Below are 12,111 nucleotides of genomic sequence, written 5' to 3'. Positions count from 1 at the left end.
ACTGACCTGCCTACACTGTGAAGCTTTCTATGTGGGAATGACCAGCAACAAACTGTCCATTCACAGGAATGGACACAGGCAGACAGTGTTTGTTGGTAATGAGGATCACCCTGTGGCTAAACATGCCTTGGTGCACGGCCAGCACATCTTGGCCCAGTGTTACACCGTCCAGGTTATCTGGATACTTCCCACCAACACCAACCTGTCAGAACTCCGGAGATGGGAACTTGCCCTTCAGTATATCCTCTCTTCTCGTTATCCGCCAGGCCTCAACCTCCGCTAATTTCAAGTTGCCGCCGCTCATACCTCACCTGTCTTTCAACAACATCTTTGCCTCTTTACTTCCGCCTCGACTGACATCTCTGCCCAAACTCTTTACCTTTACAAATGTCTGCTTGTGTCTGTGTATGTGTGGATGGATATGTGTGTGTGTGCGTGCGAGTGTATACCTGTCCTTTTTTCCCCCTAAGGTAAGTCTTTCCGCTCCCGGGATTGGAATGACTCCATACCCTCTCCCTTAAAACCCACATCCTTTCGTCTTTCCTTCTCCTTCCCTCTTTCCTGATGAAGCAATCGTTGGTTGCGAAAGCTTGAATTTTGTGTGTGTGTTTGTGTGTCTATCGACCTGCCAGCACTTTTGTTTGGTAAGTCACATCATCTTTGTTTTTAGACATATTTGTCCCACGTGGACTGTTTCCCTCTATTATATTCAATTTATTATTAATGTTAGTTCGAGTTATAAGCCCATTATCAAGTACATTACCAATTCCCAAAGATGATAATGCACAGATAAACATGATTACCAGACAAAGATAATCTTCTCAACTTCTTAAGGTATCAATCCTTAGCTTAATGTACATTTGCAGCGATGACAATTTTTTAACAAATTACATACATTATTACACATTCACCAATTATACTGCAATAACTGGACTAAAGTTATGCATCAGCCAGGATATTTTTAACTAAGATAGACCAGGGCCCAAAGTTTTGCATCTATCCTGGGGTTGTTATCTCATCTTAAAGAGGCAAATGATTGAATTAGGTTTGCTCATGTAATAATAGGTGTGGGGATATACAAATCTGGTTTTTAATTCCTAAAATTTCTGATTGGTTGAGTTTGGCCCCCTTTTCCTCTGTATGTCAGACTTGTATATCTATTATGTATTTGTGGTTATTGTTCAGGCAATGTTCTGCAAAGGCTGAATTGGGCTTCTTCAATCTCCAGGTTCTGTGGTGTTCTTTACGACCGGTACAGATTGACCTCCACATCTGTCCGATGTAGCGAGACTGACACTCACGACATGTGATTTTATAAACCCCACTTTTTGTGATAGCTGGTTGTTTGTCTTTTGCATTGATCAAAATACTACCTATTGTCTGAGGGAGAGTATGTTTTATTTTTCTTTGTGACACTATTTCCTCTCTTGGCAATCATACCTGTATATAAAGTGAATTTTCATTGTAGTAAAGTAACTTACTAGCCACTCTAGTGATTTAAGAAAATTTTTGGTATTTCAGTTATTGTTCAGTTCGTGTTGAAAAGATTGTTATCTTTGCCAGCATGTGGACAGATGATACTATTTATAAATGCATAGTTAATCAGTAGATAAAAACAATAGCTGGCTATTGGAGAGAAAGAATAGAACAGTGGCTTTTTCTAAAGAAAAAACTTATCTTGTCATATATGTGGCAAATAATCCACAAATTATTCCCACAGTCACCAGCCTGAGAAGATTAGTGCTAGTAATAATTTGTGGTTAGTGTACTTTACAGATGTAGCCTGCAGAGGTCACTTCTGCCCGTTAATGTATAACCCGACTGATTTGACATCCCTCTCCAGTGCTTCACCATTTACAATTAAAGAGAATGCTCCAACCGAAAATCTCCGAGGTTTGTCGGAACGGAATTACATTCTGGACAGAGCACCATGAGAGGTGATGGGGACTATGGAGAAGGTATGAGAAGACTTTACTGCACCACATATAATTCGGCAGACAAGCTCCGGACACATCACGGCATATGCCGGAATGTCCCGCTCATTTCGTCCGACTGCTGCTTACTGTTTCAAACTCTGTTTGCTGACTCTGTTTCCGGTTTCAGATGTGGAGGTTCAGCGAGGATTCTTACGGCACCTGCGATCCACTGTCCACCGAAGAGGACCGGCAGGTGAGTGCCTCGCCACGCCACGCTGCATAACTCGGCTGCCCCGTCTGACGCTCTCCACCTCACTGTCGGGCCCAGTGTAACGTCGGCGATGAGGCATTCGCCCAAGACCATCGCGATACTGCTTTAATTATGAGAATGACAGCGATAATCTTTATTTGTTCACGATAACTTCACATTTGTACAATTTGCCATTTTTTATGCATTCATGTCAGTAAAAGGGAGCACTGTAATTAATAGCAATTTTCTATTTGTTTTTGCCACTGCAGCCAGAATTGAAATTGTGATGTGAGAGTCAGCCAGCTTGTCTCATACAGTGGGCCTCAGAAATTGTTTCAAATGTGGAATATCCATAAATAAATAAATATTTACTAACTCGACTTTAAAGTCGTTGACAAAATATTTATGATTACATAACAGAGAAGAATTTGACAATTTCAGAAATGTGTAAATGACTACATACATCTGTTAATCGATTACTGCTTTTAATTTATCCTCAAAAAGATTTCCACACAGTTGCCCTTTATGATTTGGCAATCTGTTAGAGAAATATCTTCTGGTGACAAACTGCAGCCGTGTTCCATTTCTCTTCTATTATATGAAACGATGTTATCGGAGCAAAATTCAGTCGAGAAATCTGATAAATTGCGAGACCGAATCGCCAGCCAACACGAGGTGAAACGTTTCCTACTGTCGATAAAAGTGATATGCTACCTGATGTTCAGAATTAATAGTCGCTTTTTCTGTGGACACAGATAGGAAGAGTTCGAAAGTTGACGGCAGCCGCCTCTGAGCTGGCATTCCGCAGTCAGGACGGCAGGCAGAGAGCCACTCCGGTCTGCATCTTCACCTGTACTGCCTCCTGCTTGCCTGCCTTCTAGCTGCGATCCCACTTACTCTGCCAGTTACACGGGGACCTAAAGGTTAGTGAAGACTCCGAAACTCCGTGTGTCTCTCAGTTCTTCACATCGCTAGACGTCGCTAGAAATGGAGGGAGCAAAAAGTCACGGATAAAAATTCTAGGACTGACCGGGACACACAAACTTGGACTCAAAGTCCTCAGTCGACCACCAGACAGTGATGCTCTACGGTATTCCGAGAGTGCAATAGTGGCTAGTCGGTACTCTGGGAATCTCTCGACTTGTACAGAAACCTGGGTGTAACAGTTTCTGAGACTACGAATTGAAGACGAAGAAGGAGGCAGGTGGTGAACTGCGGTTGCTGGGAGAATGCAGCCAGGCTACAGGGAAGAGCTCTTACCCTGACCCCACCGGGAATCGAACCCAGGACCCTGTGCTCGGGAAGTGAGAACACTACTGCGAAACCGCAAGCTGCGGACTGATCCCAAATATTGTATAAAATTATTCTTTTTGTATGTTCTTCAAGGTATTTTGATGTACTTTTTACATTATTTTATTCTTCAGATATCTTGATGCACCACAATATTCCACTACTTCCTTACTGTGATATCAGATGGATTGATGTTCCGCCAGTTCTTTACTGCGATATCTGGTGATGACATAGAGGCTGGTCAGGAGCTAAGATTTCCTATTACTTGATCTCGCTCGCCTTACTATTTTGACACTCTCGCCGACATCTTCCAGTTGAACTTCATTTCTCGGAATGCTGCACTTAGTGCCGGAAGTTACGAGTACAGATCTGACATCTGATTCTCAAAAAACGTAAGGTGTGTCCAGTAATCAATGTATATTGTACTCTTATTCACTGTTAATTATAAAATTGCTTCAACAGTAAAAACATCACAATTACAGTGAAAAAAGCAAAGCCCACAAACTACCTGTCTTATTTAACAGATTCCAATTAAGTGAATGTATAACACGTTCTCTCTTGTCCCTTCGATGCCACAAGTATCGTCACAGCCGCTCTTCCTCTACGGCTCACACCCCAGCTCGAAGGCGGCTCCCGACGAATCGTGATAAGCTGCCTGACTGGCAGGTACCATGTTTGTGGGGGGGGGTGATGTCATTCCCGATTGCAGATATGCTGCTACCATCCATTTCATTATATGTGTGCGTAAATAAAATGTCCATCCAAACAGTAGATTATCTGATTCATTACAAAAATATAATTATTCTTAATGACAGCTGTCATCCATCGGTTAGAACAATGCTTGTGCAACACGTCACTTCCTAACCTTAGGTCACCACTGTGAAACGCTAATTGAACAGTAAGTATTTAAAGTTAAAACTAGTGTTAACCTTCTCACTGCAAACATTAATATCGAGTGCCTCTTATATGTACAATCACAGTTATAAATTTTGCCCAGTAACAGCCAGTAGCAGTAAATGTACTTACCCATGTGCGTTAACTATGGAATAAAATAATGTAAAAAGTACATCAAAATACCTTGAAGAACAGTAGATTATAAACCATTAATCTTAGGTATGTAATATCTTCACTTTAATTAAGTTTCTAAACATTTCTACCAGGTAATCATTATGTTACTACAGATGTGAGCACTCAGGTAATGAATATTTATTATCCATATGGAACAGTAAGCAGATTTATAATATTTCTTTGTTTTCTGTTGTGAACTACTCATTACCAGCACCTTCAGTCCATTAGCCATTTAGTCTAATCATACATATTTCATCCAGTCAAATATGTTGCTTCCAGAACTAGGGCTGTTCTAGCCGTGCTCATAACACTCGTGGAAAGGAATGAATGTGTAAATAGATGTTCCTCTAGGGATAACTGTATTGAACTACAAAACTCATATAGCTGTACTGGGATTTGGCCATGTGTAGTTGTTGCAGGAAACACCACATTCACTGCTATGAGGCCAGTTTCCTCATCGAATTCCTTTAGCATTCATAAACTCCCACTGAATCATTGTTGTGAGGCCAGTTTCCTTGCAAATGCCTTCAGCATTCATAAACTGCATCTGAACCATATGAGTTATATGTTTTGAACAAGTAACAAACCTTTGTTGTCTCAAATTCTGTAATTTGTTACCTGTCTCCCAAAACCTAGAGAATAGCATACAAAACTCGGACATTGTCTCTTTATAACATCACTTTCAGATTAGCATACAGAACACATTAACAACTATGGTAAATTCATGTACTTTGCTACTTTGGAGGAACCTCAAAGTGAACTGTACAAACTAACTTAGGTAATAACTGAGAAAACACACCTCTTTCCACTGAAAGATTACTTTTAAACAATCTTTTAATATTCCATAGTGGTAGTGTCCTTATTTACATATCTTCCCTTCTCTTCTCTGGTATAGGTCAGTAGTTCATACTTTTACTTCAGGTCCAACACACACACACACACACACACACACACACCACGCACACACACACACACACACACACACACACACACCACGCACACACACACACACACACACATTGATTAGGGTACAATATCCTGCTAAAAGCACTTACAGCTCTACTACCTTCTTTTTATATATGTATATAATCTGCTCCTGACAGAAGTCCTTATTCATAGACAATTTTTAGTCTGTCTTCTGTGCTATAATTACCTTTATCCCCTGTTTATACTCACTAATGTAACTCTGAATGTCCTCCTATTGTCGGTGTCGTCCTATTGTCTGTTTCAACGAATGCCCTCCTATGAGAGACATTCAATACATAAGTAATGCAACACTTTTTTTTCTGGAAGCATCTTGGTTTTATTCAGAATTACCAATACATCATATTATTCTCCAGTCTTTTTGGCTAAGAAACCATATTTTTCAACATAATCTCCATCCAATGTGACAAACTTAACACAACCGAGCGAGGTGGCGCAGTGGTTAGCACACTGGACTCGCATTCGGGAGGACGACGGTTCAATCCCGTCTCCGGCCATCCTGATTTAGGTTTTCCGTGATTTCCCTAAATAGTTTCAGGCAAATGCCGGGATGGTTCCTTTGAAAGGGCACGGCCGATTTCCTTCCCAATCCTTCCCTAACCCGAGCTTGCGCTCCGTCTCTAATGACCTCGTTGTCGACGGGACGTTAAACACTAACCACCACCACCACCACAAACTTAACACCAGCTTATTGGAAGAGCCTGTATGACTCCATGGGCACTCACATTTGAGTACCCTGACTGGTGGACAAGTGTGTCAGCACTGCCAACAGAAGCATCCAGTTGTCTAGCAAGGTACTTGGCTATCATCCATTGATCACTTTTAATGAATGTGTCCGTGTTGCCTAACTTCGTAGGCGTCACAGATGTGAGCAGCCAGGCGGCGTGTGGCGGATTGAACAGGTTTGTGCAACCTTTATGCAGTAATGACAGAAGTCTCACCCAACATCTCTCCAGGCATTTGTGCACTGCCAGATTTCGATAGACATTCTGCAAGCACCTATGAATATCTGAGATTCTCTGGTTTTCTGCCAAAAGGAACTCAATGACAGCTCTCTGCTTGGATTGCAGCTCTGTTACATACAGCATTTGGAAGACTACCACCTTTCGGAACTTCATTAAACTTTGGGGCTGAAGTGGAAATATTCCACTATGTCCCATGACAAGTTCCGTGTTTTTTCATCCAATATTGGTCAAGAAAAAAAAAAGTATAATGCTACTTACTGAATTCCCCTTGTATTATGTGGTGCAACTATCATACTTGGAAGTTAGCCCATCATGCTTGCACATCATAGCTAAAGGCATATTGCCGTTGTTTCCCCCTATCAAAAGTGACAGACATAACATCCAGCTCCACTTAGAAAAAGAAATAACTTAGCTATGTTCTGTACTGTATTTGCTGGTTAGAGTCTGTTAATTTCTGTTGTTTGTGACATACTAATGTAAAACTCTCTTATAGTTGTAAAGGGATCTTTCTTATAAAATGTATCCTGTGATCATACCCATATTATAAATACCTTTAACAATGTAGGAAAAGATAGAGTGCTACTTACCATAAACAAAACACATCAAGTTGCACGTGGACACAATTAAAAGACACTCACATCTAGCTTTTGGCCACATCCTTCATCAGTAAAGCAAGACACATCATTCACCCCCCCCCCCCCACCCCCCACCCCCCCCCCCACACACACATACATACATACACACACATACATACATACACACACACACAAAAGCAAGCACACCTCACAAACACACGAACACCAGCTCGAGCATCTCGGGCCATAATGCAACATCATGTGGGATGCAAACAGCAATCTGGAGAGGGTGGGGAAGATGGAGGGATAGTAGTGTATTGGTTGGGAGACAGATGAACATTGTCTGGTGGAGTGTGCAGGTACTAGACTGCCAATATGCACAGCATCAGGAGGTTGTGGGGCTGGGAGTTGAGTGTAAAAAGGAGCAAGAGGGAGAGGAGTGGGAAAAGACAGGCGGATGCATTGGCAGAGGGCTGCAAATAAACAGGGTGGGAGGTGTTTGATAGGACAGAGGAAACTGTACAATGGAGGGTTGGGGACAGTATGTTACCGTAGGTTGAGGCCAGGATAATTACATCAGCTGAGAATATGCTGTAAGGATAACTCCCATCTGTGCAGTTCAGAAAAGCTGGTGGTGGAGGGAGGGATTGTGACAGTTGGGGCAGTGAAGCAGCCATTGAAATCAAGTATGTTATGTTCAGCTGCATGTTGTGCCACGGGATGGTCTACTTTGCTCTTGGCCACAGTTTGGCGGTAGCCATTCATCATGGTGGATAGCTGATTGGTAGTCATGCCAGTATAAAAAAAACTGTGCAGTGGTTGCAGCAGAGCTGGTAGATGACATGGCTGCTTTTACAGGTGGCCCATCCCCTAATGGTGTAGGATAAACCTGAACAGAACTGGAATAGGTAGTGCGGGGTGGGTGGATTGGGCGGGTTTTGCACCTGGGTCTCCCACAGGAATATGATCCTTGTGGCAAGGTATTGGGACAGGGAGTGGCGTGGGGATAGAGTCAGATGTTGTGGAGGTTTATTGGGCGTCAGAATACCACTTTAGGAGGGGTGGGAAGTATATTGGGTAGGATGTCCCTCATTTCAGGACACAATTATTGGTAATCAAAGGCCTGGCAAAGGATGTGTTTCAGTTTTTCCAGTCCGGGATGGTACTGGGTGATGAATCGGACACTCCTTTGTGGCTGGTTTTTGCGTGTGGTGGGAGGATTGGGGTTCTGAGGGGAAATGACACAGGAGATCTGTTTGCAGACTAGGTCTGGTAGTTAGTGCCTGTCTGTGAAGGCCTTGGTGAGACCCTCACCATACTGAGCCAGGGAGTTTTTGTTACTGCAGATATGCCTTCCCCGGATAGCCAGGCTATATGGGAGGAACTCTTTTGTGCGAGAAGGGTGACAGCTGTGAAAATGTAGGTACTGTTGGTGATTGGTGGGTTTAATATGAACAGAGCTGCAAATGGAGCCCTCAGAGAGGAGGAGGTCAACTCGAGGAAGGTGGCTTGCTGGGTTGAGGAGGACCACATGAAGTGGATGGAAGAGAAGGTGTTGAAATTGTGAAGGAAGAAAGATAGATCATGAAGCTGTCATGAAGATCATGAAGCTATGATCAATGAACCCAAGCAGACTAGAGGTTTGGTGTTTTGTGTGGTTAGGAAGGTCTCTTCTAGATGGCCCATAAAAGGAATGGCATAGAAGGGTGCCATATGGGTGCCCATGGCTGTGCCACGGATTTGTTTATATACCTTCCTTTGAAATAAGAGATAATTGTGGGTTAGGATAATATTAGTAAGGAGTATGGGGAATGAGGTAGTGGGTTTGAAGTCTAAAGGATGTTGGGAAAGATAGTGTTCAACAGTGGTAAGACCATGGGCAAGAGGGATGTTGATATATAGGGAAGTAGCGTCAGCAGTGATGAGTAGGTGTCCAGGAGGTAAAGGGGTAGTTAAGATGGACAGTTGGTGAAGGAAGCAGTTGGCGTCTTTGACATGAGAGACTAGATTACAGGCAATTGGCTGGATATGTCGCTCAATGAGTGCCAAAATTCTTTCAGTGGGGGCACAATAACCAGCCACAATGCGGCGTCCAGGATTTTTTGGTTTGTGGATTTTGAGGAGCATTTAGAAGGTGGGTGTGTTGGGTGTCATAGGGGCGAGGAGGGAAATTTGATTCAGGGGAGGTATTCTGGGAAGGGCCTAAGGCTCTAAGCAGGGACTGGAGTTTGTGTTGGACTTCTGGGATGGGATCACTCTAGCAAAGTTTATAGGTGGCGGAGTCAAAAAAAATTGGTGGGGGCCTTCTGCCAGATAGTCATTGCAATCCATAAACAACGTTATGGAACCCTTGTCTGCAGGTAGGATGATTAGGTCAGGATTTGTTTTGAGGTTATGTATGGCCATTCTTTCTTCCACTGAAAGATTGGTGCTCTGAGGAAGGAATCTGGGGAAGGATGGAGAGGCTAAGTTGGTGGTAAGGAATTCCTGGAAAGTGATCAGCACGGTGGTTAGCTGGGGGGGGGGGGGGGGGGGGAGAGGTCGTGATTGGCTGGTAGTATGGACTGGAAGAGGCAGGGTTCAGTGTTGGAATTTGTTTGTTGAAGGGATTGGCGGCAAAGACATGCTTCCATTATAGGGATCGGGAGAAGGAGAGTAGAGCTCAACAAGTCCAGGTTGGTTAAATTTGGGTGTTGGACTGAAACTTTTGTGGAGATGTGGGTTTCGTTGGAAAGGTTAACAACAGTGTTATGGGAATGTTTTGGCTCTGGATCTGTTGGAGGGTTGGTAGGGAGGTTTGGAGGATGTGGCAAGTAGAAAAGGTCAGCTGGGCAGGGTATAGCTGCTATAAGGGATGGATGACGAGGAACACTGTGGGTACGATGGGGGTGAATAGTGGTCCCTCAAGGTGGCAGTAGAATGTCGGCAGGTTGAATAATTTATGGAGGTGATGTCTGTAATACTCCTCCAGGTGGTGGAGAGCAAGGGATTCAATTTCAGAGACATAGTCTATGGAGTAGGGACTGCAGAGCAGTAGTATCTTAGAGAGGGAGTAATGGTGATTCTGGGATGCCTGTGCCTTGGAGATGTGTTTTTGCAGCGCCATGTTTCTGAGGGCCAGGGATTGGCGGAATCTGAAAAGTTGTAGATCATTGTGAAAGGAGTGGTGGTATCCAGAGAAAGTAATTTTTACAGTTTGGCCATTGTGGGGGCTCCATGGTTTAGGCACATTTGAGAAACAGGATGTGGGACTGGGTTTTAGCCAGAGAAAGGGATACTTTTCTAAACTGATGCAGAAAGATGGATCATGGGTCCATTGTGGCAAGAATGGTGCAAAGAAAATGGGAATGAAGTAGAAATGGGTAAAATAGGTGTTGATGGTTGTGACAGGAGCTGGATAAGTGAAAAGATGCTTAAAATATTCACAGATATGTAAAAACATGTGAAATCATGTAAAGCGGACACAAATATGTTAAAAAAAGCACAGAAATGTGGGTGAAAAGGAATGATGAGTCCTCCCTCGGGTGTGTGTGTGGGGGGGGGGGGGGGGGGGGGGGCGCACACACGTCTTGCGATGAATGAAGGGAGAGTAGGGGGAATGGGTTAGGAAGAGGATCAAAGTTTCATGTGGCATGGGCAGGTTTGAAAGTACGTCAGGGTGAGAAATGAAGTGGGATCAATAGGAATAAATGTGATTAACTATTGAAGGAAAGAATCTGGGACATTAGATGCTGCAACAACAATGTGTGTGGTCACAAAGTGTGTGTTGTGCATGGACCGTCATTGACACAGTATGGCTCGGAAGTAGATGCGGTTTGGAATGAGATGAATAAACACAAGAAAGAGGAGAAAGAATAGACACTGAGAAGAGTAATGCTATAGTGAAGAGTAACAAAGGAAAATGTTACAGGGTTGTAGGATGGAACAAAGCCATTCGGCAAAAATCAAACAATGGAAACTCCAAGTAGGAATCTCAACAGAGTAGGAAAAGATAGATTGCTACTTATTGCAAAGAAGACACATCAAGTTGCAGACAGGCACGATTAAAAGACACTCACATATACGTTTCTTCACAGACTTTGTGAGTAAAGAGAGACACACACACAACATTCACACACACAGACACTAGCAAGCACACATCAAGCACGCACGAATACCAAGTCCAGCATCTTGGGCCGGGATGCGACACCATGTGTGATGCAAGCAGCAATCTGGAGGGGGTGGTATGGTAGTGTATGGATGGGGGGAGAGACGGATGCTGTCTGGTGGAGTGTACAGCGATTAGACCATCAGCAGGCGCAGCATTGTGAGGTTGTGGGACAGGTGGGGGGGGGGGGGGAGGAAGAACAAAAAAAGGAGAGGAACAGGAAAGGACAGGAGGGTGCATTGGCAGAGGGCTGCAAAGAATCAGGGTGGGAGACCAGAATGGGAAGGAGATCATAGCACAGAGAGGGTGGAACCTACTGGGTGGAAGATGTGGAGACAGTATGTCACCATAAGCTGAAGCTGGGATAATTCTAAGAATGTCTTCTAAGGTTAACTCCTATCTGCACAGTTCAGAAAAGTTGCCTGTTCACAGTCTAGTCCCTGCATACTCCACCAGACAGTGTCTGTCTCTGTCCCCACCCGTATATTACCATCCCTTCCCCTTCCTCACCCCTCCAGATTGTTGCTTGTATCCCACATGGTGTCACATTCTGACCCGAGATCTGGTTGCAAAACCACATGCAGTTCCCCCCTCCCCTCCCCCCCCCCCCCCCCAAAAAAAAAAAAAAAAAAAAAAAAAAAAAAAAAAAAAAAAAAAAAAAAACCCTCTTGGATTTTATACACCTCACACCTCTCCACCAAAATCTCGCCAAGTGTAAATGCTGGCAGGAAACTGCATTGATGTGTAGTCATGCAGCATCACTGAAATTAGGAGCATCATTGATGTTATTGCTACTGCAGGTTGATGAGCTGCAGCTATGATCCGCAACTGATGTTGTAGACTGGTCATGGGATTATTACAATCGAAGCCCTTTGTAATCTTCGTGGAAATCTTCCAACTTGTGGACTAGTTATTT

The 12,111-nt window shown here is 43.6% G+C and overlaps 1 protein-coding gene across 1 annotated transcript in view; it reads left to right on the top strand.

Moving 5' to 3' along the window:
• The window catches only part of LOC124616658 (hypermethylated in cancer 1 protein-like), a 410,590-nt gene that overhangs the window by 289,053 nt on the left and 109,426 nt on the right, over nucleotides 1-12,111 (top strand). The window contains exon 8 of the mRNA XM_047144986.1: nucleotides 2,104-2,169. Coding sequence (XP_047000942.1) covers nucleotides 2,104-2,169 — 66 coding nt within the window. The remainder of the gene's footprint in view (nucleotides 1-2,103; nucleotides 2,170-12,111) is intronic.

The sequence above is a fragment of the Schistocerca americana genome, chromosome 5 (genome assembly GCF_021461395.2).
Source record: "Schistocerca americana isolate TAMUIC-IGC-003095 chromosome 5, iqSchAmer2.1, whole genome shotgun sequence".
NCBI classification, from domain to species: Eukaryota; Metazoa; Arthropoda; class Insecta; order Orthoptera; family Acrididae; genus Schistocerca; species Schistocerca americana.
The sequence above is the reverse complement of the archived record's forward strand: the minus strand, read 5'-3'. Positions and strand labels throughout refer to the sequence as shown.